The 27,288-nt window shown below is 42.1% G+C and overlaps 1 protein-coding gene across 12 annotated transcripts in view; it reads right to left on the bottom strand.

The window, feature by feature from the left end:
• The window catches only part of DST (dystonin), an 883,569-nt gene that overhangs the window by 431,834 nt on the left and 424,447 nt on the right, over positions 1-27,288 (bottom strand). For all 12 annotated transcript variants that reach the window (XM_033936420.1, XM_033936427.1, XM_033936422.1 and 9 more), the window contains 6 exons: positions 25,276-25,414; positions 24,336-24,529; positions 17,585-17,747; positions 10,649-10,732; positions 10,154-10,261; positions 6,711-6,809 (listed from right to left, as the gene is read on the bottom strand). In XM_033936420.1, the coding sequence (XP_033792311.1) occupies positions 6,711-6,809; positions 10,154-10,261; positions 10,649-10,732; positions 17,585-17,747; positions 24,336-24,529; positions 25,276-25,414 (787 nt within the window). The remainder of the gene's footprint in view (positions 1-6,710; positions 6,810-10,153; positions 10,262-10,648; positions 10,733-17,584; positions 17,748-24,335; positions 24,530-25,275; positions 25,415-27,288) is intronic.

The raw sequence follows: 27,288 nt of genomic DNA, 5'->3' as shown, positions 1-27,288 counted from the left end.
CTTGATATGTCCTTTATCCTCACTTTCCACATTTGTTCCTAGTAGATATCTTAAATTTTTCTGCTTGTGGTATATTCTATACAAGGGCAGCCCTATAATGAGGCCAACTGAGGCAGTGGCTTCAGGCGGCAGTGTTGAGGGAGCAGAATCTTGCTGCTTGCCAGATTATCTGCTGTTCAGCTCTCTCTGCCACTTCCCTTCTAAAGCTTTCACCCTTCTCTCCCTCCCAAACTGACATCAATTTGTTGTAAAAGTTGCCGGGCGGTGGTATGATTCACGGTGCTTCTGTCGTCTTATCTCCACTGTGGCCCACCCTAGCGGAAACAGGAAGTTGTCAGAAAGGGTGGGCCTCAGTGGAGAGAAGACGCTAGGACCGGCAGCAGGGTAGCTCTCTGAATCATTACAGCAACTTTTACGACAAATTGAAGGTAGATGTGGAGGGGGTGGAATGGGCAAAATGCCAACTGGAGGGGGAGACAGGTGAAAGTGGAAAACCTAATAGTTGGGGTAGCCCTTGTCCCACCCCCATTTTGGATGCTCCAGGAGGGGGGGCACCAGCTCATCTCTCGCCTCAGGCAGCAGATTGCCTTGAGCCGATCCTGATTCACTAGCTAAATTATCTAAATCCTGAGTATTATATAATGTCCAGAACATGTTACTTATTTTCTTCATAATCTTTAACAACGAACAAATTCTTTCCTCCAGGTCTATAACTAAAATTTCCATTTTTGGAAAATTTCTATCTCATGGTCTTAGTGACATATTATCAAAGTTTCTTTTATGATACAATTACATGATCTCTGGATATGAGGACTTGTTAAACACTGATGTTGATAAATGTTTGAGCTCATGACGATAATACATTTCTGATGTCTGAAACAGATTCAGACTAGTGAGCAGTGCTTCTTTTTTGTTCATTAACTCTTGCCCTGTTTTCATGAATCCTTCAGGCAACCCGGTTGACCCCTTTCCTGTCACCTGTCCATTTCCTGATGCTTTTAATTATTTATAATTGATTCAGGCATGAAGACATTTACCTCTGTATCCACAGACATTAGATACAACTGCATCACTTAAGATACCTTCTGCATTTTGTTTGGTCTTCTCTATATCTCCAATAAATGTTATCAAAGTGTTGAAATGAATTCTGTGTCGTGTTCAGGCTTTCTTCATCATTGCTTTCTAAATTTTTTTTGCAGCACCAATAATACATCTGTGCAAGAATAAACACTACCTTCTTCATTTTTCAATTACTAACATAAGAACATAAGAATTGCCGCTGCTGGGTCAGACCAGTGGTCCATCGTGCCCAGCAGTTCACTCACGCGACGGCCCTCAGGTCAAAGACCTGTGCCCTAACCGAGACCAGCCCTACCTGCATTCGTTCTGGTTCAGCAGGAACTTGTCCAACCTTTTCTTGAATCCCTGGAGGGTGTTTTCCCTTATAACAGACTCCGGAAGAGCATTCCAGTTCTCTACCATTCTCTAAGTGAAGAAGAACTTCCTTACGTTCGTATGGAATCTATCCCCTTTTAATTTTAGAGAGTGCCCTCTCGTTCTCTCTACCTTGGAGAGGGTGAACAACCTGTCTTTATCTACTAAGTCTATTCCCTCCATTATCTTGAATGTTTCGATCATGTCCCCTCATTAATATCAGAGAAGGGCATAATGTCCTCCAAGTATCTCAGCTCTAACAGGGTTTACCTATGGAGTTATTCTGAGGAATTTTCAAAACTACTTAAGTTCTTGCTTCCTCCATGGAATTTAGCCTCTCCTGAATCACTCTGAGCGTAATAGCATATATGTTTAAATTAAATTTTAAAATATACATTGTACAATAAAGAATTAGAAAACCTGGCTTTTCAGCAAATTGTAGCTCTATCCTTCCCCCCTTTCTCTCCCCCCTTCTACACATAAGTTCATGTAATCCTTTTTCTTCTTCTCTACCCACTATTTTAAGTTCTTGTAAACCGTGTCGAGCTCCATTCTCATGGAGATGATGCGGGATATAAACTTAAGGTTTAGATTAGATTAGATTAGATTAGATCTCAAAGGAAATTCCCATACTATATAACCATCTCACATTCAGAGGAGAGGGCAATTCTAATCTTCATGAAGCATTGGTTATAAAGTAAGGAAGAAAACATTTCCAAGCAAGGGATCAAGCAATTCAAATATTTGTTGAAAGAATGAGACGTGTAATCCACAGCTCAGAACACTGTTGTTTTGGGGGGGTTTTGTCAGTCACGTTTTATCAAATTCATTAACTAACTCTAAAGACTGTTCACAATAGGTTTGATTCACACCTTTTTTTTTTTTTTTTTTTTTTTGCAAACTTGATAAACAATGTGGAGTCAAATCCTGAAACGTAATCACTTTAATCCTGTAAAGGTGTTGTCTAAAGAGATGGCCAGCACACTGTACCAACAGAGGCATGCTGTTATTCAATGGGCATGCAGTGTTAACCCCCTTCCAGAAAGAAGAAAGCTGGCAAAGCAGAGATAAGACAACCGCATCCCAAAAACGTTTCTTCAAGACAACAGGGCCTATATGAAACCATTATTGATAATGGGATTGTCTAAATATGATCACATTTTGCCATATCTCCAACAATTGCATTGGTTACCAGTCGCCTTCAGAGTACAATATAAAGCAGTAATGATCTGCCATCAATTCTTGTATGGAAACATTCCAGAATTGTTCAAAAATAATATGCTTAGTTATACACCAAATGAATTCGGAAGGAAGTCAGAGCAATGAAATGCACTAGTTCAGTGGAGTAGCAAAGACAAGACAGTTGGGGAGCATTTGTTAAATGTGGTGGATATGTGCTGGAAGTAGGAATTAACACTATTTAAAATCTAAGTTATTTAAAAATATTTACACTTACATTTAATGATAAAATGAAATAATGAAAAAATAAGAAAATTAAGATAACAAGGGATGAATGAGGATTGACAGACCTGACAAGTTAAAATGCTTGAAAGGTCATTCTGATATCCCATAACAAGTTATCAATACAACTGTCTTGTCTTTGCTACTCCACTGAACTAGTGCATTTCATTGCTCTGACTTCCTTCCGAATTCATTTGATTGAAGAGGATGGCTCATATTATTGTTAATAAGTAGTTATACACCAAACAGATCATTACATTCTGAGAATCTAGCTTTACTGAGACTGGTAAAATGACTTTTTGTTGTACAGGAGTTAAAATATGGAACTCACTTGTGGGCCAAATACGAAAATGCTGTGAAAAGGGCATGTTTAGGAAATTACTCAAGATGCAGTTATTTGTAGATGCTTTTTTCTAGCCAATAATTTTCTTCCCTGGCAGAGTTAATGAACTATTCATGATCTTTTTTTAATATAAGCCATGGTATTAGTTTGTAGATATGATATGGTATTAGTTTCTATGTCTATTTTATTAAGTTTTTGTTTTTAAAATTATATATGTAAATTATGTAAACTGTTTAGTTTTAAACGATATAGAAGTTTTTAAAATAAATAAATAATTCAGTATCGATTCATTATTTTACTTCTGCGCACACAACCACTGCATTTAATGAGAATTATTTGGGGAGTGAGCTAAGGGCTCCTTTTACTAAGGCGCGCTACACTTCTAGAACTAACGCCAGCTCAATGCTCAATGGTCTAGTGCATGCGGCAAGGTAGCGCGCGCTATTCCACGCGTTAAAGCCCTAACGCGGCTTAGCAAAAGGAGCCCTAACTCTCTCATACAGTGTCAGGTCAAAAGCGCGCTGGGACAAAGGCGCGCCCAGACAATTGAGCGCAGCGCGGAGGCGCGCGCCGCTCTAAATTACTGTTTTTAGGGCTCTGACGGGGGGACGTGGGGGGGTAACCCCCCCACTTTACTTAATAGACATCGCGCCACGTTGTGGGGGGTTGTAACCCCCTACATTTTACTGAAAACTTCACTTTTTCCCTGTTTTTAGGGAAAAAGTTCAGTTTACAGCTGGCGCGATGTCTATTAAGTAAAGTGGGGGGGTTCCCCCCCACGCCCCTCCGTCGGAGCCCTAAAAACAGTAATTTAGAGCGGCACGCGCCTCCGCGCTGCGCTCAATTGTCCGGGCGCGCCTTTGTCTTTTGCGCCGTTGTCTATGAACCCTCTCATACAGCCACGTTGACCTATTTTCTTTAGCTTTAAAATCTAAACGCTGATTGTAATATGTTCACATAGGCTGAAAATTCTGCTATGAAGTACGACGTAAAGAATTTGAAGGCATAACCCAACAAATAAGTAAAGGTTTATATAATAATTACTAAGACCCTGTTGTACTTGAAAGGGAAAAGCAATTTCTTTGAAGAAAGAAAAAAAAAAAAATTGCCAAAGGAGACAGGAAAAAAGCTGCGTATGCTGGAATTCTTTTGAAGTGTTCATTTATGCTTCAGTTTGGATTTTAAACTTAGGAAACAATGAAAATAATAAACATTTCAAATAATCAACAGAGTAAAATATAGGAAAACCCTCAGATATCTTATAAAAGCACTTAAAAATCGCCTTGTCTTACCAGAGAATTTAAAATGAGTTTAAGGGCTTCTTTTACTAAGGTCTGCTAGCGTTTTTAGCGTGCGCTAACCACGCGCTAATCAAAAAATACTAACGCAAGCTCTATGGAGGCGTTAGCGTCTAGCGCTTGCAGTATTGTAGCGCGCGCTAAAACCGCTAGCGCACCTTAGTAAAAGGAGCCCTAAGGGTTCAATTCATCAAGAGAAGTATGCCCAAAGGTGCTTATTATTTACCATTCAAAGTAAATCAAACTCATCAGTTCAAATGTTATACACCTTGAACCAGCTTGTACAGCCAAATATTGTTAAATAAAGTCCTAAGAAATTACTAAGGATTCAAATTGTTAACACTGCAGTTGTGAACTTCCTTATATTCTTTATCCACAGACAGCAAGCTTTGCATTTCTCTACAATAGTTACTGCATGAAATTATATAGCTCTTGTAATGGACACAGCTTCTTTTCTTTAGCTATCCAAAACTTACCTGGTACAAACGAAAGGTAATATATTATCCCCATCGTTTACAAAAGCCAGGAGCACAGGCAGGTGCAGCAAATGCTCCAATGCCCATAGGAATTGGATGGGCATCGGAGCATTTGCAACCCGGCACTTGGCTACGCAGCTTTGTAAAAGGGAGCCTATATTAGTAAACTAGCTGCTTTCTGAAATGTTTATTGCATAAGTTCTAATTATTTCTATTTATTCACTATTTACGTATTTCAATTTTGATTCCATTTTATCAAAAAAGCCCAGTGGGTTAACAGTATTACTTGATTTTCATCAGAGAAAATTTATTGTTAACCACATTTTATATAGGGCATTTGGGCCAAAATTGAAAGTCCAAGTCTGAATGTTCACAATTTTCAGCCTATTTTTTAAAAAGCTCACTAAATCTGGATCCTTTTGTAAAATACAAACAGGTCTGTGGCAAATTCATAACTGTGCAGCAGGAGCGAGTATTTTATAAAAACACACATTTAGAAAAAGATTGGCATCAATCAACGCATTGTACATGCAATTGCTGACAGGGCAGGTACAAGTGGCCCACAATATGCAAATGTAAGAGCCATTTGTTGTTTCCTACTTACGTACATGTTTGAGAGCAGTATTCCAGAAACTTATGCATGTAAGAGGAGGAAATTAACCCCCTCCTTTACAAAGCCATGCTAGCACTTTTAGTGCTGGCTGCAGTGGTAAGAACTCCGACGCTCGTATAATTCCTAGGAGCGTTGGAGTTCTTACAGCCACAGCCAGCACTAAAAACTGTGCTACGCTTTTGGAAAGGGGGGGGGGACGTTAAGGAACCAAGCTCCTATAGGCAAATATTTATATGTTAAAAATTATTTAAAACACCAGAGAGCTAAGCATACTGTCCCCCCCCATTCACTGCTGATAAGCCCTGTCTGGAACCAATATTTTACAGAATCTTATTCGTGTCTCAAAGGAGGGACAAAAAACGCTGGGGGAATATTTCAAAATAAAGTTTCATTGCGGCAAGAACAAGAACACACGTTTCATTTTTTGGGCTGCACCAACCACACTTTTGAATCTGTGTATCCTATAACAATTACACGTGTAAATAGTGATACTGTAAAATCAGCATTTATGCCAGTGGTCTCCAACACGTGGACCCTGAAGTCCTCCACTGCAGCCCTCAAATAGTTGGCAAAAATGCTCTTCAAATCCTGTAAATGCGTTCATTTCAATCTTGCCCACTTGATACAGTATCTGCAATCTTTCCTTAAGTGTATTACTCATATGCTTCATTTATGGAATTTGCTATTGCTGACAATCCAAAATAAACTAACTTTTTAAAATATATCCTATAAGTTTTGTAAAGTCAATATAAGTCTTAAAAAGCAGGTCAAGGCACATTACAAAATAAGTAATATGGGTAAGCTTTAAATTTTTTGGTGGCCCTCGGAGATCTCATATTCACAAAGTGGCCCTCTACATGAAAAAGGTTGCAAACCACTAATCTACACTATTTACACGTGTGATTGCCTTGCAAGGCTCCTAAAACGGCCTCACGTGTCTCTAAAACATTAGCTCTATCACTCACACTATCATTTTGGTGCAGGTCTAGAATATAAGGAAGTCACCTTAAATGTTTAAAAATGTCAAAATTGTAATGACCCAAAATAGTGCCCTTGTGGTAAGCACATTTCCAACTGACTGTTACCTCTTCTTCTTCCATACGTTTCAAAGATTCCCCAGCAAATTTCACATACTGAGTCATGAGGGTCACCAAAGCAGTATAACGTGTTCGCAAATCCATGAACTGCAATGAAACACAAAAAGACAGAGACAGTGCCGCTCAAACTATTTTACCTGCATTTCATACAACCCTTAAGCATAGATAGAGTAATTCTTCTGCAAGAGAAGAGTTCAAGTTTTAGGTCTATTTAGGCTTAATATACCACCCATCGTGTGGACATGTACTTCTTAATGTTGCCACCAGATAAGAGATGAGTTCAGGAGTCTCAGGTAAGGGAGAAGCAAAAAACATGACATTTGAAATCATCATTTTATTAAGGCATATAGGGCCTGATACTGTATAGGACGCCGGTCTTGGCGGCCACATAAGAAAAGGCCAAGAATTACGTGTCAATCACACACTGACGTCCAATATAGAATCGCGTCTACCTTAAGGAACAGATGCCTTACCCCTGATTCTCTAACATGCCCATGTCAACCCAGTGACGGTTAGAGAATCGCGTTTGCCTGATCACAAAGATAGGCGGGCTCAGGCATCTGTCACAGGTCTACAGAGATGTATAAGGACGCTTAAACATGCCCAAGGCCACTTCCAGGTGAAACCACACCCACGCTCTGCCTTGAGCATACTTAAGTGTCCCTATGCATCTCCATAGACTCAGGACAAACGCCTACAATGTAGGCGTCCTTCGTCACCCAAGTTTTTTTTAGAAAACATGCCTACCGATTGGCTGCCAAATGGCAGTAGGACCCTACCGCTGCCTGAAATTGGGACACTCAGAGAATCAGGCCCTCAGTGTACAACATTTAACATTGTCTACAGTGTGAGCTGTAGCATTGCCCTGGATTGGTGGCATGGACTGCTGCTACTATTTGGGTGTTTGCCAGGTACTTGTGACTTGGATTGGCTTCCATGATGACAGGATACTGGGCTAGATGGACTACTGGTCTGACCCAGTAAGGCTATTCTTATATTTTTATTTATTAAAAAATTTAATATACTGCCTGGACTCACAGTGGTTTCCAATTAAACATACACAAAGCAAGAAATCATCAAATTTTTATGTCATGTAGGATTATGACATTGTGCAACAGTTCTGGACATTTCTCCCGTATTGCTTAATGCAAGTGGTAGTGCAGACATGACTTGTAATATTGTTCATTGTGTCCCTCATGAACTGGATGACACAGAGCACCTTGACGATCGAATGCCAAAATGATCATGAGGTATTGATGGTAACGAACCATGGACAACCTGGGAGACTACTCTGAAGGACATTTAACAGTTAAACAGTTTGTACTTGTACTTTGTTCTTCATGCTGTACACCGAATGCCACAATAAAACAATATTTCAAATGTCATGTTTTGGGCTTTGTTTGTTTTTGCTTCTCCCCTAACAGAGACTCCTGCACTCATCTCTTATCTGGTGGCAACATTAAGAAGTACATGTCACACACTTTCAAATGGATATATTAGATTTTCTGTTTTGACATATTTTTGAGAGAAAAAAAAACAGGAATAGCCATCCATATGATCACAAGGAACTGGAAATGTTATGACAGACTTAACTATACATTCTGGTGGGCAAGTGTGTGTAATACATATAATCTGAAAGAATGAATGCGGAATGCTTGGGTTTTAGCAATCCATTTAATAAAGTATGGAGCCCATTGACTGCATTTGTTAACATACAATAATAGAGATATATCTTTTATTTCTTAGTTTTCCTTACATATCCAGGGTGGGGGTAGGGGAGGGGAAAGTATTTGGAAGAGTTTAAAAATATTTAAATATAATATTGTAATAAATAATATGATTTAATATATTAATAATTGAGAGGAGGGGGGAAAATGGATGTTTTCTTTAATAATGTGTGTAATATGGTGTATTTTATGCAATCTGTTAAAGTTATATTAATTATAATACACTGTCAAAGTTTGAGAATTAATAAAGAATTTTTAAAAAAAGAGCGAGAAAAGAAATAGTTGCTATGACTTATGAATCAACTCTTGTATATGCTATTGCTGAATGCAGGAATAATTTGAAATACCTAGATCACACTTTTCCAATTATTTCTAAAACATTTAGGACTAAATTCTGTAAAGGGTGGCTAAAGTTAGGTGACTTTTAGGCACCTAACTTAATTGGCAAAATCCCCTTAGTAGGTTCAATAATTGAAAAAATAAATAAATAAATTGGGCAATAGGCATCTACCCGATTCTATAAAAGGTAGGCACCTATCACATGGCACTCAGCGGCACCTAACGCCTAAGTGGACCTTTTTATGGGCGCAGCGTGACTTAGACACTGCTAAGTGCAATTCTCCAAAAACTCAGGTGCATGAAACGTAGGCCTTTAAAACGTTCGCCTATAGTGATGTAGCGAGAGTGAGAGGTGCCTGGAGTAGTGCCCCCCCTTTCCACTCGCTTCTCCGCCCCCAACCCTGCGCTCCAGCCGCACGTGTGCACCTCCATAAGCCTTCTTATCTGACCCCCAAACTGATCTTCAGATCACTTCCACTTTTCTTCGAGGTCCCGGTGGACCTATTTGTAAATTTCGCTGTAGATTTATAGTCTCTTGTCATGTAAACCGCTCTGAACTATTCTGGTACTGCGGTATACAAAAATAAAGTTATTATTATTATTATTACCACTGCAATGGGAAAATCTATGATTTACCATGAAACTCTCATCAGGCAAACTAAAAATTGAGGTCCAGGCTTTATTTTGGGCCTAGTTGCGGCTCTGGCATGACATCATCATGTTCGCTAACATGATGTCATCATCAGGCTGCATCAATGACGTGGTCATTTTCCTTTTGCTTCCCCGACTACAAAAACAAGCCTCCGGTGGCTCAAAAAGAAGCCCCTGCCCTCGAAACACCAAAACCATCCCATCCCTTTTTTAGCTTTCCCGGTGCGAGCAGCAGCTCTCCCTCTGACATTACTTCCTATGGGCGGGACCTGGAAGAGACGTCAAAGGGAGAGCCAACGCTGGCACGAGCAGGAGGTTGGAGGTGATGTTCACACCGGTGAAGAGACAGAGGCATGGTGGGGGGAAGTGAAGGAGCTCATATGAAGGGATGGCGAGGGGAGGAATGGGAAGAAGCGGGGGTTGGGGGGTTACCAGTGCCCTCACCAAGAGGGCGCCCAGCGCAGACCACCCCCCTGCCCCCTATGCCACTGCTCACCTATATTTACGGCACCTACATTTTTACATAGGGCCCCGCTAGGCACAATTCTGTAAACAGCACCTATGCATGATTGACATGTGTTTGGTGCACTGGCCGATTTAGGCGCAGCTTACAGAATCTGGGCGTTAAGACTTTTTACGGGAAATTGATCTTACTCTTTTCAAAAGTTCTTGCTTTGGCTTTTTTTTTTGGGGGGGGGGGCATTATGGCAGTACCTCCTGTATAATTAAGTCAGATGAATTCTGCATTCTTCGCCGCTTCACTGGTGACTTTTGATGAGAGTCTACCATAGCTCTGTACATCATCAGCTGTAGCTCATAGTCCTGGGGAAAAGCATAACAATGTGCTTATTAACCGCGTAACCGTAAGTTCAACGCAGTGTACAAAAAGTTATTAACAGTGAACATAATCTAGGAAATAGAATAGAATAGTTAACCCAGGTATTTAGAAAAAAGATAAGAATGAGCTGTAAGCAACAATGATCGAAATTTTTTGTCGTAAGAAGCTGCCTGGAATGCTAAAGTGTGATTGAGATTGTACGGGGGTGATTTTCCTGCTATGTTTATGTGAGGCTATAGAAAATCTATTAGCCAGGTAGAAAGGGGCTCTATTAGGACAGCAGTTAACAGAGTTGCCTTATGCCGACTATAATTATCTGCATGTTTTTAAGTTCAGTTTGATATCAGGCATTTTTGGGAGGGGGAGGTTACCTTCAATGCTGCTGAATACTGCTCTGAATATTTTTGGCATTCATCTATTTTATTTTGTTTCATTTCGATCTCAGAAACCAGCATCTGTAAAAACATAAGACACAATTTTATTTTAAGCACAGGAATAACAACCTAGCGAGACAAATTATTGCATAGCATCACCCAACTTCCAATCAGAGAGTTGCGCGGGTTCAAAATTTTCATCCTTTCCCACCCATCCCCACTGCAATCTTACATGCCCACCCCTTCCTACTACCCAACCCCACAATTAAGCTTCTCCATCCCTACCCATATTCGCAGGTGTCAATACTATTACTTACCGGTACTCATTCGTAGCACACCATTGCCTCCCATGGTTTTTTGGGGCAGTAAAGACTATACTTTTCAAGAAATACCTGAAAAAGACTTAACATCACAAGTTTCCCTCTTTCCTCTCACTAACTCCCCGACCCCCTGAAACAATCTGCTCTACTCTTTATCTTCCCTGAAAATGACCAGATATCTTTTTCTGTAATCCACCTTCTATAACTCTTTTGTAATCCGCCTTGAACCGCAAGATAATGGCAGAATAGAAATCCCTAATGTAATGTAATGTAATATTTACTCTTCAACCAATGAGTTTTCCAAGCCTTAAGCTGGTGCTTCAGCTGCATCTCTGGACATTCCAAACCTCATTTTGATGCTCCAATTGTCTCTGTCAGTACATTCCAAGCTTCATTCTGGCATCGCCAGAGATTTTGACTACACTCCTACAGGAATCCCATTGCAACTTCTTTCATTCCCACGTAAATCCTGCAGGAACTTCTTCCATCCCTTCAAGATTCCCACAATCCCCATTCCCATGCAGCTATCTACTACTAATGAACAAATCGCATTATGTATGCCAACCTTGTTACCTGTTCTGAGCTCGTTGGGGAGGACATGATATACAACTAAATAAAGAAAGAAAATGAAGCACATACTGTAACCCCCAGTTCCCAACAGCACACTCTATCCTACCTTTTACCAGACATTCCTTTATCTGCCATCATGATTCTATGGGCTCCTTTTACTAAGGTGCGCTAGCGCAGTGGTTCCCAACCCTGTCCTGGAGGACCACTGGGCCAATCGGGTTTTCAGGCTAGCTCTAATGAATATGCATGGAGCAGATTTGCATGCCTGCCACCTCCATTATATGCAAATCTCTCTCATGCATATTCATTAGGGCTAGCCTGAAAACCTGATTGGCCTGGTAGTCCTCCAGGACAGGGTTGGGAACCACTGTGCTAGCGGTTTTAGCGTGCGCTACAATGCCGCATGCGCTAAATGCTAACGTTTCCATAGAGCTTGTGTTAGTATTTTTTGTTCAGCGTGCGCTAAAAACGCTAGCACACCTTAGTAAAAGGAGCCCTATGTTTCTATAAATGTTACCAGTGTTCAAGCAAAATTAACTCAGACAGATTTGTTCTGCAAGGGAACCACAGCAGTCACACAAAAAAATGGACCTCATCTCAACTTCTCAAACAACATGTGATTTTATGAGTGTCGGAGCAGCATCGGAGCAGTAGAAACCTCTTAATAAAAGAGGGGTAAGTGAGATAAATAATAAAATTTGTGTGGTTTTTTTTGTGTATTTTTGGTTATTTAATTTATAATAAATCAAGGAAAGATGACCATTATGATGATAATAATATGGTAATGTATTATTCTAATTAAAATTTATACCTTAAAAAGTTTTAAAAGAAAAATATAGTTTAAATGGGCACCACAGTTTAAAATCCAATAAATTATTTTAAAAAGTTGTTTAAAGACCAATAAATCAAATTTTGTCAGGTGTGGGAGCACTTCTGGCAGGACCTCACACCGCGTTCTCGCAGTAGACTTTTGAATCTTTAAGATTTTATTCCCACTCTCAGCTGTTGGACTGGCCATGGATTCTTGGGGAGGGGAGGGGAGGGGGGGATGGGAGGGGAACTGATTATATTGTTGAAAATGTTATTTCCTGACTGGTACTACTGTTTGTATTTGCTTCTTACTGCTGGAATAATAAAAATCATTTAAACATAAAGACCAATAAATACAAGGTAAAAAAAAATTAAAATTTCTTTAATTAAATTCAGCTGAATTTTTACAAATCAGTTCTGCCTTCTCAAATTTCACTGGAATTTACAGCAGAGGTTTTTAACACTACAACCTTCTACAAGCTGGCTGTACTAGAAACAACAAGGGCTCCTTTTACTAAGCTGCGTTATCGTTTTTAGAGCATAAAGCATTTTAGCGCACGCTAAACCCACACTACACGGCTAGAACTAACGCCAGCTCAATGCTGGCGTATTTAGCGCACGCTATTCCACGCGTTAATGCCCTAATGCAGCTTAGTAAAAGGAGCCTCAAATGTCTGACTACAGTGTCAGATAAGTAATATTTTTTATCATAGTATGACCTATTTGTCTTTCTTTAAATTTTCAAGAATAAAGTATGTGAAAGAATTTGATTCTCTTCTCAATTTTTATACCTTCTCAAGTGAATCTGCTATCAAGTTTTACATAACCCAGGTAAGTATATAATTTTTATGTTTCTTGGTCTCAGTTTCAACCTTTTCTTTAACTCAAGTGAGACCTCTAAGAGTTTTTCTCAGTTCAACAGGAAATTTATATGTCATGTGCACTTCTAGAGCTGACTTATCTGGATCCAGCTGCTTTTTCTTCACTGTTGGTGGGGCCCTTCTTCACGTCAGCACCTGTCCCTAGCTTTAAATAGAAATAAAAGGACAGAAACTGTCTACAACTGTCTACCTGTCTCTGAGTGTTAAGTGCTAAACTCGAGGTCCTCTCAGACATCTGGGATTTCTACACTGTGGAAACGTCTAGCAAAAGAAAAATAAAATGAAATGACACTGCTTCTTCTGATGTAACTTTCTATTCTAAACTTTACTTGCTAGACTTTAAGTCTTCTGGTTGGTTCTTGCATCCACACTAACTTCTCAATCAACCAACAATCTACACTATTACCGTCAAAGAGGAATGTAGTCCTCTTTTCCAAAAATCTGAACAATTTTTCTCTCAGGTTCCTTTCTTTTATATTACTCTAAGCTTAAACAACTCAGGAAACAACTTTGAATTACTTTTAAACCACTCTTGTAACCATTCAGCCAACCAATATTCACATTCAACAATTTAAAGACTCTTTTAAGGACAATTCCTAAACCTTAGTGAGAGCACCTGTCAGCACATCCACACACTACCCAAACCACGGCAGCTCAGACAAACTGCAAGATACAGTGGTGCCTCGCATAACGAACGCCTCGCACAGCGAACGCTGCGCACAACGAACTTTATGTCTTGCTCCCTACAACGAACTTCGTTTCACACAACGAAGTCGCCCGAGCTGCATCCTTCCGCGCAGGCACTGCGCTTAACTGCCCTCTCTCCGCCTGGCTCCCTCTTGCCCCCCCGACTCCCCGACACGATCGGGGCAAAAAGGAGCCCAAGCCCTCTTGCCCCGCCGATTCCCCAACTCCCCGACAATATCGGGCCAGGAGGGAGCCCAAGTCCTCCTGGCCACGGCGACCCCCTAACCCCACCCTGCACTACATTACGGGCAGGAGGGATCCCAGGCCCTCCTGCCCTCGACGCAAACCCCCCCTCCCCCCAACGACCGCCCCCCCCCCAAGAACCTCCGACCGCCCCCCCAGCCGACCCGCGACCCCCCTGGCCGACCCCCACGACACCCCCAACCCCCTTCCCCATACCTTTCTGTAGTTGGCCGGACAGACAGGAGCCAAACCCGCCTGTCCGGCAGGCAGCCAACGACGGAATGAGGCCGGATTGGCCCATCCGTCCCAAAGCTCCGCCTACTGGTGGGGCCTAAGGCGCCTGGGCCAATCAGAATAGGCCCGGGAGCCTTAGGTCCCTCCTAGGGGCAGGGCCTGAGGCACATGGTCGGGTTGGGCCCATGTGCCTCAGGCCCTGCCCCCAGGAGGGACCTTAGGCTCCCGGGCCTATTCTGATTGGCCCAGGCGCCTTAGGCCCCACCAGTAGGCGGAGCTTTGGGACGGATGGGCCAATCCGGCCTCATTCCGTCGTTGGCTGCCTGCCGGACAGGCGGGTTTGGCTCCCGTCTGTCCGGCCAAATACAGAAAGGTACGGGGAAGGGGGTTGGGGGTGTCGTGGGGGTCGGCCAGGGGGGTCGCGGGTCGGCTGGGGGGGCGGTCGGAGGTTCTTGGGGGGGGGGGGTCGTTGGGGGGAGGGGGGGTTTGCGTCGAGGGCAGGAGGGCCTGGGATCCCTCCTGCCCGTAATGTAGTGCAGGGTGGGGTTAGGGGGTCGCCGTGGCCAGGAGGACTTGGGCTCCCTCCTGGCCCGATATTGTCGGGGAGTTGGGGAATCGGCGGGGCAAGAGGGCTTGGGCTCCCTTTTGCCCTGATCGTGTTGGGGAGTCGGGGGGGCAAGAGGGCTTGAGCTCCCTTTTGCCCCGATCGTGTCGGGGAGTCGGGGGGGCAAGAGGGCTTGAGCTCCCTCTTGCCCCGATCGTGTCGGGGGTGCCAGGGACCACACGGAGTCACCCACCGTACCACCCGATTCGGGTAAGCGCAGGTATCGGTGGGTGGCTTATTTGCGGGGGGGTGCCTTATTTTACATTTTTTTCTAAAAAGGGGGGGCTGTCTTATTTGATGGCCCTGCCTTATCATCGGGGAAACACGGTAGAAAAAAAAAAAAAATGAACAGTTAAGTCCCAGTTTTTGCCGCTGAGACTCTGCCCTCTCTCACTGTAAAATTAGACTCTACTTAGTCTGTCTTTAAATTTAAAAAATGTGTGTTGTTTTAAAAAACAATTATGTTTTTAGATGTATCTAAATAAAAATAGTAACCAAAAATTTATCTTTTTTTATGTCACCTTAGCATATTTTATGCTACAGAACGAATTATTTTTTTTAACATGTATTGTTATGGGAAAACGCGTTTCACATAACGAACTTTTCGCATAACAAACTTGCTCCTGGAACGAATTAAGTTCGTTGTGTGAGGCACCACTGTAGTTGTTCCCTTGACAATGGAGCCTCAGCTACCACCAGCTGACCTTCCACAAACTCTTCTCTGTTTTTCAAACCATGAGCCACATTCTAATCTCCATTTTGAAAAATATAAATCCTATAGGAAGTAATGGAAAGTTCCCAAAATGGCCAAACTAACCATATTAATCACACTGAAATTTAATAAAAACTTATATACAACACACAATTCAATCTGAACCATCCAACTCCATATCTTCCAAAAAAAAAAAAAAAAACAAACAACTAAAGAACACAGCAGATTTTTCTCACAAACATGAATTAATATTTATCAAAAATTGCTAATACCATCATAGAAAAATTAAACACAGTCCCTGCTACAAAATCCATCAATAAAAGTTTGAAACAACAGCTCCAAAGCCCTAGTTTCCCTCAAAAGACACAGCTATCAATAAAAGCAACAAAATAGCCCCCTTTTACTAAGCCTCGATAGAGGTTTCTACCACGGCCCGGAGTGCTAAATGTTCCAACACTCAAAGAATTTTTACGAGTGTTGGAGCAGCATTGGAGCATTTAGCGCTCAGGGATTTGGTAGAAACCTCTACCATGACTTAGTAAAAAAGGGTCTCAATTTTTAAAGACCCAGGCCTCCTTAGCCCAACACTAAAGACCCAAAAAGGCTCCAATAAAAACTTTTTAAAAAATGTTTCCCATAAGACTCCAGAACCAAATGGACCTAAAACAGCATTTAAAAATTACAATAAATAAAACTAAAGCCCATAAGCCTTCTTATCTGACCCCCAAACTGATCATCAGGCCATCTCCACTTTTCTTCGAGGTCCCGGTGGACCTACCACTGCAATGGGAAAATCAACAATTTACTATGAAACTCCCAACAGACAAACTAAAAATCGAGGTCCAGGCTTTATTTTGGGCCTAGTTGCGGCTGTGGTACGACATCATCATGTTCGCTAACGTGATGCGTCAATGACGTGGTCCGACTTTCCTATTGCTTCCCCGACTACAAAAACAAGCCTCTGGTGGTTCAAAAAGGAGCACCTGCTCTTGAAACACCAAAACCCACACCAGGGACAATAGAAACACGATTCCTGTGGCTCCCACCTTCGGGTGTCCCTCTCTGCCTTTGGATCCTTCCCAGAAGGTAAACATATCTATTTTAACCACAGGTTATCAATATGAAGGCCCATTTTACATAAAACCTAGAGATCAGAATTGAGATGTCCAGGACATGCTCACTTCTGAAACTATTTTAGAAAAGGTTTTGTCAGTCTTTTATGAAATACCTGCAAGAATGCCTGTGAATTATTTCATGCTGTGGAGGGGTGACCTAATGGTTAGAGCTGTGAGGATGTAAGTTCAATCCCAGCCTGCTCCTTGTGACTCTGGGTAAGTCACTTAGCACTTGGTTGCCCCAGGTACCATTGTGAGTATGCCAGGACAGATAGAGGAAACACCTGAGTACCTGATTACTATTCAATGTATTGTAAACTGCTTTGGATGAATCTCTTCATGAAAAGGTAATAAATAAATATGTAAATTTTAAGCCTTCCCTACTTCATTTCTTATTGGTTTCAAAAGGATATGTGCATCCCAAGTTAAAATGTGTTTAATTGTGCTAGGGGGGGAGGTGCAGAAATACAGGTGCTCTACTCAGTTTTGTTTCCTTCCCTTTAAGATAACTCTTTTCTACTCAAGATGTTCTATTTTGAATCTTCATATGATTGCATACAAAAAAATGCCTTCAGTGAATTTTAACTGACCTGAACTGTTATTTTCAAAGAAGGTCTTTGTCTAGTAGTCACAAGATATTCTTCTTTTAGAAAAACAAAACACAAAGAACACTGCACACACCCGAAAAATTAATAGAATCTTTCTGCAATCCTTAAAGGTTTAGCCATGTTCCTGTAAGAAAAATCTCTACAATTACCTTCTGCTGATCAAGCTGCTTTGCCAGTGCTTTACTGTTCGCAGGCTGCTCCTCCTGAATCTTTCGCTGCGTCTCTTCTGCTTCTTTAATCCAGTCGTCCAGTTCAAAGTAAGTCTCTCTATAGTATTTTAAAGATTTACTGATACCGTCCAAGTCTCGTAACCTAAAACAAATAGAATACAACAGAAATGAGTGGGAAGGATGTATAGTATACAAAACAAGAAGGAACCTAGTGAAAATGTGTACTATTTGTCCCTATATATGTACACAGTCTCTCCCTCAGATATTAATTAGTCCCTAGTTTCGGCTTGAAAGCTAGCAAATTCCTGGGATTTGTACAGAACAAAGAAACGCTGCTTTTTATTCCTGCAGCGTTTTTTTTCATCACATCTGACGCTATGTTCAAGGCGATTCTCCTTCAGCACGGTAGTTTTCAGAGATTTTAAAAGATACAGGGCCAGCATTTTCTCGTAGACTTTGTTTTGCCTCTACATTTCTTTTTATCATTGAATGTTCATATCTTAGGACCCCTGAGGGAGATGGTTTAGTCGAAACAAGGACCATGATGGGTCCTCATCTTTTAAAGCACATGTGGATTCTGCTGTTGTAATATAATTTTATTGACTGAATAAAAGCCTGTATCACGGACAACACTTAGACAGTCTTCTTTTTGTTGTTCTTGGCTGCAACCTATCCACTGTGGAAATGTTAGGTTCTCCTTTGTTTGCGTACTATGCTTTTCATCATCATTATTAGTATTATTATTATCAATGCTTGATCTGTATTTTAATGTATATTGTTACTATTTCACATGTAAATTAGTTAGAGAGGAAAATGTTTTAGAGGAACATACACAAATGCTAGGAGCCTAAGAACCAAAATGGGGGAGCTAGAAATTATAGCCAGCAAGGAGGACCTAGACTTAATTGGAGTCACAGAGACATGGTGGTCCGAGGACAATAAATGGGATGTGGTCCTACCAGGGTACAAACTCTATAGGAGGGACAGGACACATAAGAAGGGTGGAGGAATAACGCTATATATAAGGGACTCCATTCCTTCAACCAGGATGGAAACAACAGTAAGGGCGGACGGCTTGGAATCGTTATGGGTTAAGCTGACAGGAGGAAATGGAGCAGACATAAAACTGGAGCTCTTCTACCGCCCACCAGGACAACTGGAAGCTAACGACCAGGACCTGGAGGCTGAATTGATGCAGGTATGCAAAAGCGGCAGTGTGGTGGTGATGAGTGATTTCAACTACCCTGGGATAGACTGGAACACTGGACACTCAAATTGCACGAGAGAAACAAAATTCCTGGAGGTGGTGAGAGACTGTTTCATGGAGCAGCTGGTCATGGAACCAACACGAGGAGATGCCACTCTTGACCTAATACTCAACGGGCTAGGGGGACCCGCAAAGGAGGTGGTAGTACTACATAGAAACATAGAATATGACGGCAGAAAAGGGCTATAGCCCATCAAGTCTGCCCACTCTAATGACCCACCCCCCTGACTTTACCCCCTTAGAGATCCCACGTGAATGTCCCATTTTCTCTTAAAATCTGACACGCTGCTGGCCTTAATCACCTGTAGAGGTAGACTGTTCCAATGATCGACCACCCTTTCTGTGAAGAAGTATTTACTGGAATCACCTCGAAATTTCCCTCCCCTGATTTTCAGCGGATGCCCTCTGGTGGTCGAATGACCTATAGGACAGAAGATATCATCTTCCACCTCGATACGGCCCGTGACATATTTGAACGTCTCAATCATGTCCCCCCTCTCTCTTTGTTCCTCTAGTGAGTACAGCTGCAATTTATTTAGCCTTTCTTCATACGTGAGATCCCTGAGCCCCGAGACCATCCTGGTGGCCATTCGCTGAACCGACTCAATTCGCCGCACATCTTTCCGGTAGTGTGGCCTCCAGAATTGAACACAATACTCCAAATGAGGTCTCACCATGGATCTGTACAGTGGCATTATCACTTCAGGTCTCCTGCTGACAAAACCCCTACGGATACAACCCATCATTTGCCTTGCCTTGGAGGAAGCCTTTTCCACTTGATTGGTAGCCTTCATGTCATCACTAATGATCACCCCTAAATCACGTTCCGCTGTGGTCCTAGCCAAGGTCTCACCATTTAGTGTGTAAGTTCTGCATGGATTTCCCTTACCCAGGTGCATTACTTTACACTTTTTAGCATTAAAGCATAGCTGCCAAGTCGATGACCACTGTTCCAGTAGTAGTAGGTCCTGCATCATACTGTCAGGCAAAATGCTTTTGCCTACTATGTTGCATAGTTTGGCGTCGTCGGCAAACAAAGATACTTTTCCTCTAAGCCCTTGGGTCATATCACCTATGAATAAGTTGAATAGAATCGAGCCCAAGACCGAGCCCTGTGGTACTCCACTGGTCACGTCTGATGTTTTGGAGGGGGTACCATTAACCACTACCTTTTGAAGTCTACCGTGTAGCCAGTCCCTAACCCATGCAGTTAGTGTATCCCCTAATCCCAGCGATTTCAGCTTGTTCAATAACCTGCGGTGTGGGACGCTATCAAAAGCTTTGCTGAAATCCAAATATATCACGTCCAGAGACTCCCCGGCATCCAGTTGTCTAGTTACCCAGTCAAAGAAGCCAATCAGATTAGATTGGCAGGACCTGCCCTTGGTAAATCCGTGTTGGTGGGGATCACTAGAGCCATTAGGAAACAGCGATCACAACATGATCCAGTGCAAACTAGAAATGGGAGCAGCAAAGGTGAAAAGAACTACAACGACGGCATTCAACTTTAGAAAAGGAAATTACGAGGCCATGAGGAAAATGGTGGGGAAGAAACTCAGCAACAGCTCAAGGAAGATGGAGACCGTAGAGGAAGCCTGGGCCCTACTCAATGGCACGGTGCACGAAGCACAAAACCTGTATGTCCCCAGGTTCAGGAAAGGGTGCAAAAAAAATCGAACCAAAAACCCGGCGTGGATAACAAATGCAGTGAGAAAGGCGATAAGAGACAAGAAAACATCATTTAGAAAATGGAAAAAGGACCAAACAAAGGACAACCAGAAGGAGCACAAAAGGCACCAAAAGGACTGTCACCGAGTGGTTAGGAAAGCAAAAAGAGAATATGAGGAGAGGCTGGCGGGGGAAGCAAGAAACTTCAAACCATTCTTCAAGTATGTGAAGGGAAAACAACCAGCCAGGGAGGAAGTGGGACCATTGGACGATGGAGACAGGAAGGGAGTGGTAAAGGAGGAAAAAGAGATAGCGGACAGGTTAAACAAGTTCTTCTCCTCAGTCTTCACGAGAGAGGACACATCCAATATCCCAGAACCCGAGGAGCACATAAACGGAGACCCTGATGAGAAGCTAGTCCAACTAGAGGTAAGCAAAGAGGATGTTCTCAGACAGATAGACAGACTGAAGAGCGACAAATCACCAGGTCCGGACGGCATCCACCCAAGGGTATTAAAAGAACTGAGAAATGAAATAGCGGATACACTACACCAAATATGTAACCTATCCCTAAAAACTGGGGAGATCCCAGAGGACTGGAAAATAGCCAATGTCACGCCCATCTTTAAGAAGGAATCAAGGGGTGACCCGGGAAACTACAGGCCGGTGAGCTTGACCTCGGTTCCGGGAAAGATGATGGAAGCACTAGTCAAGGACGCAATCTGCGAATACATAGAAGGCAATGGACAACTGAAGGCGAGCCAGCACGGTTTCTGCAAGGAAAGGTCATGCCTCACAAACTTACTGTATTTCTTTGAGGGAATAAACAGCCAGGTGGATAAAGGGGAACCCATAGACATCATTTACCTCGACTTCCAGAAAGCCTTTGATAAGGTACCTCACGAAAGACTACTTAAGAAGCTGTGGAGCCACGGGGTGCAGAGGGATATCTACCAATGGATCAAACACTGGCTGGCAGGCAGGAAGCAGAGAGGGTTGGAGTAAAGGGCCATTACTCAGACTGGCAATGGGTCACGAGTGGAGTTCCACAGGGGTCGGTGCTAGGACCTCTCCTATTCAATATATTTATCAAAGACCTGGAGACGGGGACGACATGTGAGGTCATCAAATTTGCTGACGACACCAAGCTTTGCAGCAGGGTTAGAAACACGGAAGACTGTGAGGTCCTGCAAAGAGACCTAACAAGACTGGAAGAGTGGGCAAAAAAGTGGCAAATGAGTTTTAATATAGAGAAATGTAAGGTCATGCATGTAGGGAAAAGGAACCCGATGTTCAGCTACAAAATGGGGGGATCACTGCTAGGGGTGAGCAACCTTGAAAGAGACCTGGGGGTGATGGTGGACACAACATTGAAAGCATCAACACAGTGCGTGACGGCCTCAAAGAAAGCGAACAGAATGTTGGGTATCATTAAAAAGGGTATCACGACCAGGACGAAGGAAGTAATCATGCCGCTGTATCGTGCAATGGTGCGCCCACATCTGGAGTACTGTGTCCAGTACTGGTCGCCGTACCTCAAGAAGGACATGGCAGTACTTGAGGGGGTCCAGAGGAGAGCAACTAAAATGATAAAAGGTATGGAAAACTTTTCGTATGCTGACAGGTTGAAGATGCTGGGGCTCTTCTCCCTGGAAAAGCGGAGACTTAGAGGAGACATGATAGAAACCTTCAAAATCCTGAGGGGCATAGAGAAAGTGGACAGGGACAGATTTTTCAGACTGTGGGGAACCACTAACACAAGGGGTCACTCGGAGAAATTGAGAGGGGACAGGTTTAGAACAAATGCTAGGAGGTTCTTTTTTACCCAGAGGGTGGTAGACACATGGAATGCGCTTCCGGAGGTTGTGATAGCCCAGAGCACATTGCAGGGTTTCAAAGAAGGTTTAGATAAGTTCCTAAAAGATAGGGGGATTGAGGGTTACAGATAAAAGAAGAGGTAGGCTACAGAAATGGACAGGAACCACATTACAGGTCATGGACCTGACGGGCCGCCGCAGGAGCGGACCGCTGGGCGCGATGGACCAATGGTCTGACCCAGTGGTGGCAACTTCTTATGTTCTTAACATCAAAATCAAACCTTATACCTTACTACGAGATTATTATTACAACCTAAGCTGAATACCTTGAGGCACCTAATGGATATATGGGTTATTTAATGATGTAGATTAGCTGCCAAAACCATTATTATGCTTGTTTCACCACAGAAACGTTTTGTTAAACTATCACATATTCAGAAGTAGGCCTGGACAGATGAGACTGTTAGATGGTCAAGAAGACAGAGGGCACTCTAGAATGAGTTGTAGGGGAAACATTGTCTTACATTCAGCATTTGGAACCTAGGACAATACCAGAATTGCAGTCTACGGCCCAGAAGTATCAAAGAAGAGACAAGTTAATCAAATCATGTATTTTTTAAATGAGTATCACTAATGGGCAGACTGGATGGACCGTTCAGGTCTTTATCTGCTGTCATTTACTATGTGAAAGGAAAAGTGAGTAGGGCTTGGCTCAAGGATTGTAAACCCAATTAACAATTAGACTAAATAAACGTACTGCTGCTGAAGTGTGATTGAGACTAAATTTATTCAAAACTTCTACACAATTTTTTTTTTTTTAACAAACAAAACAAAGCAAAAGGAGAAAAACAGAACTCAATATATTAGGCTCTTTGATTCACAAGAAATCAATTAGAGCTCATATCATCATGGGTCCATAAAAAAATCTTCACTTAACATTTATAGTAACTTTCATTCAAATCTTCAGCTTCTAAATTTGTGCATTACTTTTGAAGTCCACAACTATACACTTCCTCAAAATATTTGGCTTTTATAACTTCTCAGTAGACCATTTCAATGTGCCAGTGGTTGTCCAAATAATTGAATCTGACAGCAGTTGCAGGTCCATCATATGAAGCATTTAAATTAAGTGACTCTTTTTATTGAATATTGATATGGGACTGGAACTGGTCACTTTAAAAGTAGTGTATAGACCAGGGGTGGGCAACTCCAGTCCTCGAGGGCCGGAATCCAGTCGGGGTTTCAGGATTTCCCCAATGAATATGCATTGAAAGCAGTGCATGCAAATAGATCTCATGCATATTCATTGGGGAAATCCTGAAAACCTGACTGGATTCCAGCCCTCGAAGACCAGAGTTACCCACCCCTGGTCTATACACTACTTTCAAAGTGATCAGTTCCAGTCCCATATCAATATTCAATAAAAAGAGTCACTTAGCTTAAATGCTTCATACGATGGACCTGCAACTGCTGTCAGATTCAATTATTTAGACAACAACCACTGGCATTTTATCAGAAGGTTGCAGGAAGCCAGTTTGTGAATACCACAAACTGATTTTACATGATAAAGAAAGTACACCGCTATCAAGCTGTTTCTGTTAAACAAATAACAAACAAATTAAGGCATAAGCATAACATAAGGCTTGAAAAAATCTGGAAAATCTTACAGTAGATACAATTTTCAAACGCAGCAGGTGTTTGGAAGGAAGAGTAGCCAAATGAGCAGAGCAGCGGGCTAAGAACCAGGGAAGCCACAGCTGTAGCCTTTTGATCTCAGGCAGGTCACAACTCTCCAGTGTCTCAGGTACAGACCCAGATTATGAGCCCTTCATGGATAGGAAAATACCTACAGTACCTGAATACTATAGACTTCGAGCTTCTGCTAAATCCAAAAATCCCTCTAGCGTATCCAACATCAGTGAATGACAAATGTCAGCGTAAAAAGTGGGACAAACTGCCAACAAACGCCAGCACCAACCTGCTGTCGATCTGCGAATGAACATTCTGCCACCGGTCCGCCAGTTGATCCGCTTTCTCCCTATGCCAGTCGAAGTCTAGGTCCCGTTCTTTGTGCACCTTAAACATCTGATCGCTGATGGCTTTGGCTTTCTGCAACTCATCTTCCAGGACATGAAACACCTCTCTTTTCTCATCCACTTCCAGTCTCCATTGCTGAAGAAAACAGATGTATATGCAACAAAAATCCTTTATTAAACCAACACCATTACATGCTGACGTCTGTATTTTCTTTCTACAGTATAATCTCGTTATAACGGACTTCAAGGGACCTGGAAAAACGGTCCGTTATATCCAGAGTTGCATTTTTTAAAACTTTATTTACGTCAACTTGAAATAACATTCAATCAATGAACAACAGTCACTGCACAACTATATCAGCAACATCAAGAACAAAACTCAGCAAAACATTGGTATGGCACGAAATGATTGCAAAACCAGAACACTACAAGATGTTCTAAAGCATTATGTCGTACTGTACTGGAAAGAAAAATACTCTGTCATTTTCTTCTGGGCTGAATTTTGATACTATATCACCAGCCTTGTAGACGGAGCCTGCATGTCCGTTATAGCCAAAGGAAACTACAGCTAAAAGCAGCTCTGGGGACCAAATTGGTTGTCCATTATATCCAAAAGTCTGTTATATGCGAGTCCGCTATATGCGATGATTTTCTGATGTTTATAATGGCACATGGCCGGGATCAGCGGACCTTGTCTGCTATAGGCGAGGTTCCGTTATAAGCGAGTCCGTTATAATGAGATTATACTGTATAAGCTATTAGCCAAATTATTTACCTGATGGATAGGGCTGATACTGGAGAACATGAACCTCTCAGTCTGCATATATCCTGATTTAGAATATGTGTTTTGAACTATTTAAACATATCCAGCCTCTTTCATACCTTTAATGTTCCAACGAGGGTATCGATGGCATTTTTGTCAGCAGTTACTGCATCTTCCTCACACAGCTTGGTTTCGTAAAGCTTTACTAGCGATTCTGCTGCTTGGGTATTTTTCAGCAACAAATTTATAGTCTTTAATCTAAAACAAAACCATTTGTTGTAAATTAATTATTATGTACAAATCTGAAAAGGTGTTCATTCATATAACTTGCAGAAGATATTTTGAAACCAAAGCAGTTGGAAATATACAATATTGGGCTCCTTTTACAAAAGTGCGTTAGGGCCTAAACACACGGAATAGCGCGCTAAAAATGCTAGCGCACCTTAGTAAAAGGAGCCCAAAGTAACAACAAATGGGCAGGTCCTGTTGGAAAAATGTTGGATTCTGCTACTTAACTGGAAATAAATCCTGTTTTTACTAAGATCTGTGTTGGCCCTGTTCTTTCTCAGCTCAGCAGTGAAGTGATCAAAGACTTAAGCACAGATCAAAACTATGGCAATAGAATTGTAACTACCATTAGAACAAGTGTCTTGCCAAAGGATCTGACTCTGTTAGAAATAGGACTTGTGTCACATAGATGGCTGACAACAGCTCTAAGGTTCATGAGAATATGGATTTCCAAGAGTAATCTGAAAGGAAAGAATCTGAAAAGCTTAAGAATGATCGTAGAGTTCTGTGGTAAACTGGTTCAATATAAAAATAAATAACAATTGGACACAATGTTCCAGGCATCTCTTCTTCCAGCTGCAACTGTTGAAAGAACAGTGTGAAGAAGTAAGGAAGATAACCATGCCTATAGCTTGGTATGGTTACAGCGAGTCTGTTTTTCAAGCTATATTGTGCAGTGAAAAGGAATAGGAGAGAAGAGATGCAGTGTTGAAGATCAGAGGTGAAGGAGATGAGAAGATACAGCTTGGAGACATCAAGGTGAGCCCCAGGAAACCACCATCCATCAACAGTAAGGTAACTACCCTCAACCAATTACTTGAGAGGAGCTCTGGAGTCTCTGAGAATCTGCTTATCTGTACCATGACAACAGTAGAGATCAAGCCATTTCTGAGCAAGCCCATGGTGGTTTCAGACTGGCCATCACACATCCAGTCCATAGAGAAAGGTGTGTAAAAATGGCAGCGGAAACTGCTGGTCATGTGTACAATCAGGAGAGGAGGGAGTATTATATTAGGGGGTCAGATGGTCAGGAAGGAGCTCAGGAGCCGAATCAAAAGCAAACAAGATATGAACTCTTTGCTGGATTTTGTTAAATAACATTAAATTAAAAGCATGAATAAAAATTTTAAGACAATTATGTGGCTTCAGATATAGTTCAGACTATTTGTACATTCAAATAATTATGACTTAGGGCTCCTTTTACCTAAGCTGTGTTAGGGCATTAACGCGCGGAATAGCGCGCGCTAGACGCTAACACCAGCATTGAGCATTAGTTCTAGCCGTGTAGCGTGGAGTTAGCGCGTGCTAATCTGCTGCATCCATTAAAAACGCTAGCGTACCTTAGTAAAAGGAGCCCTTAATTTCTACGTATTTCAACTGTGATTTGATGTAAGACTCACATTAAGCAGTTTCTGAAGATAACGATTCAGCATGCAAAAATGCATAATTTGATCACTAACAGTTTGTAAAGTTTGAAAAATGTACCCCTAAAATTGACACGCCCTACCCTCATATTTCCCAGCCCCACCACCACCATGGGCCTTACCCAGAGATAGTCATTGATGGCAAAGTAGGACAGGGCAGAGATGGTCACCCTCTGCTCCCACCCATCTGGCTGCAGCACCCATAACACCATGACCCCCTAGCAGTAGCCTCACTGAACTACCACTAGGGGTCAGACTTCCCTATAATTTCCTGTGGTAAACATGTTCCTTGGAGAAAGTGCCCTCCTGTCTTTGGGTGTCAGAGTCTCCAAACTTATGCCATTTTATGAGCAAGTGTCACAGGTGGATGGAAAACCAAGGTGCCAATATCCACTGCAACAGTTGTCTCATTTTTTATAG

Source organism: Geotrypetes seraphini, chromosome 3, assembly GCF_902459505.1.
Source record: "Geotrypetes seraphini chromosome 3, aGeoSer1.1, whole genome shotgun sequence".
Lineage (NCBI taxonomy): Eukaryota > Metazoa > Chordata > Amphibia > Gymnophiona > Dermophiidae > Geotrypetes > Geotrypetes seraphini.
Note: the sequence above shows the minus strand (reverse complement) of the source record. Positions and strands in the feature narration are given on the sequence as shown.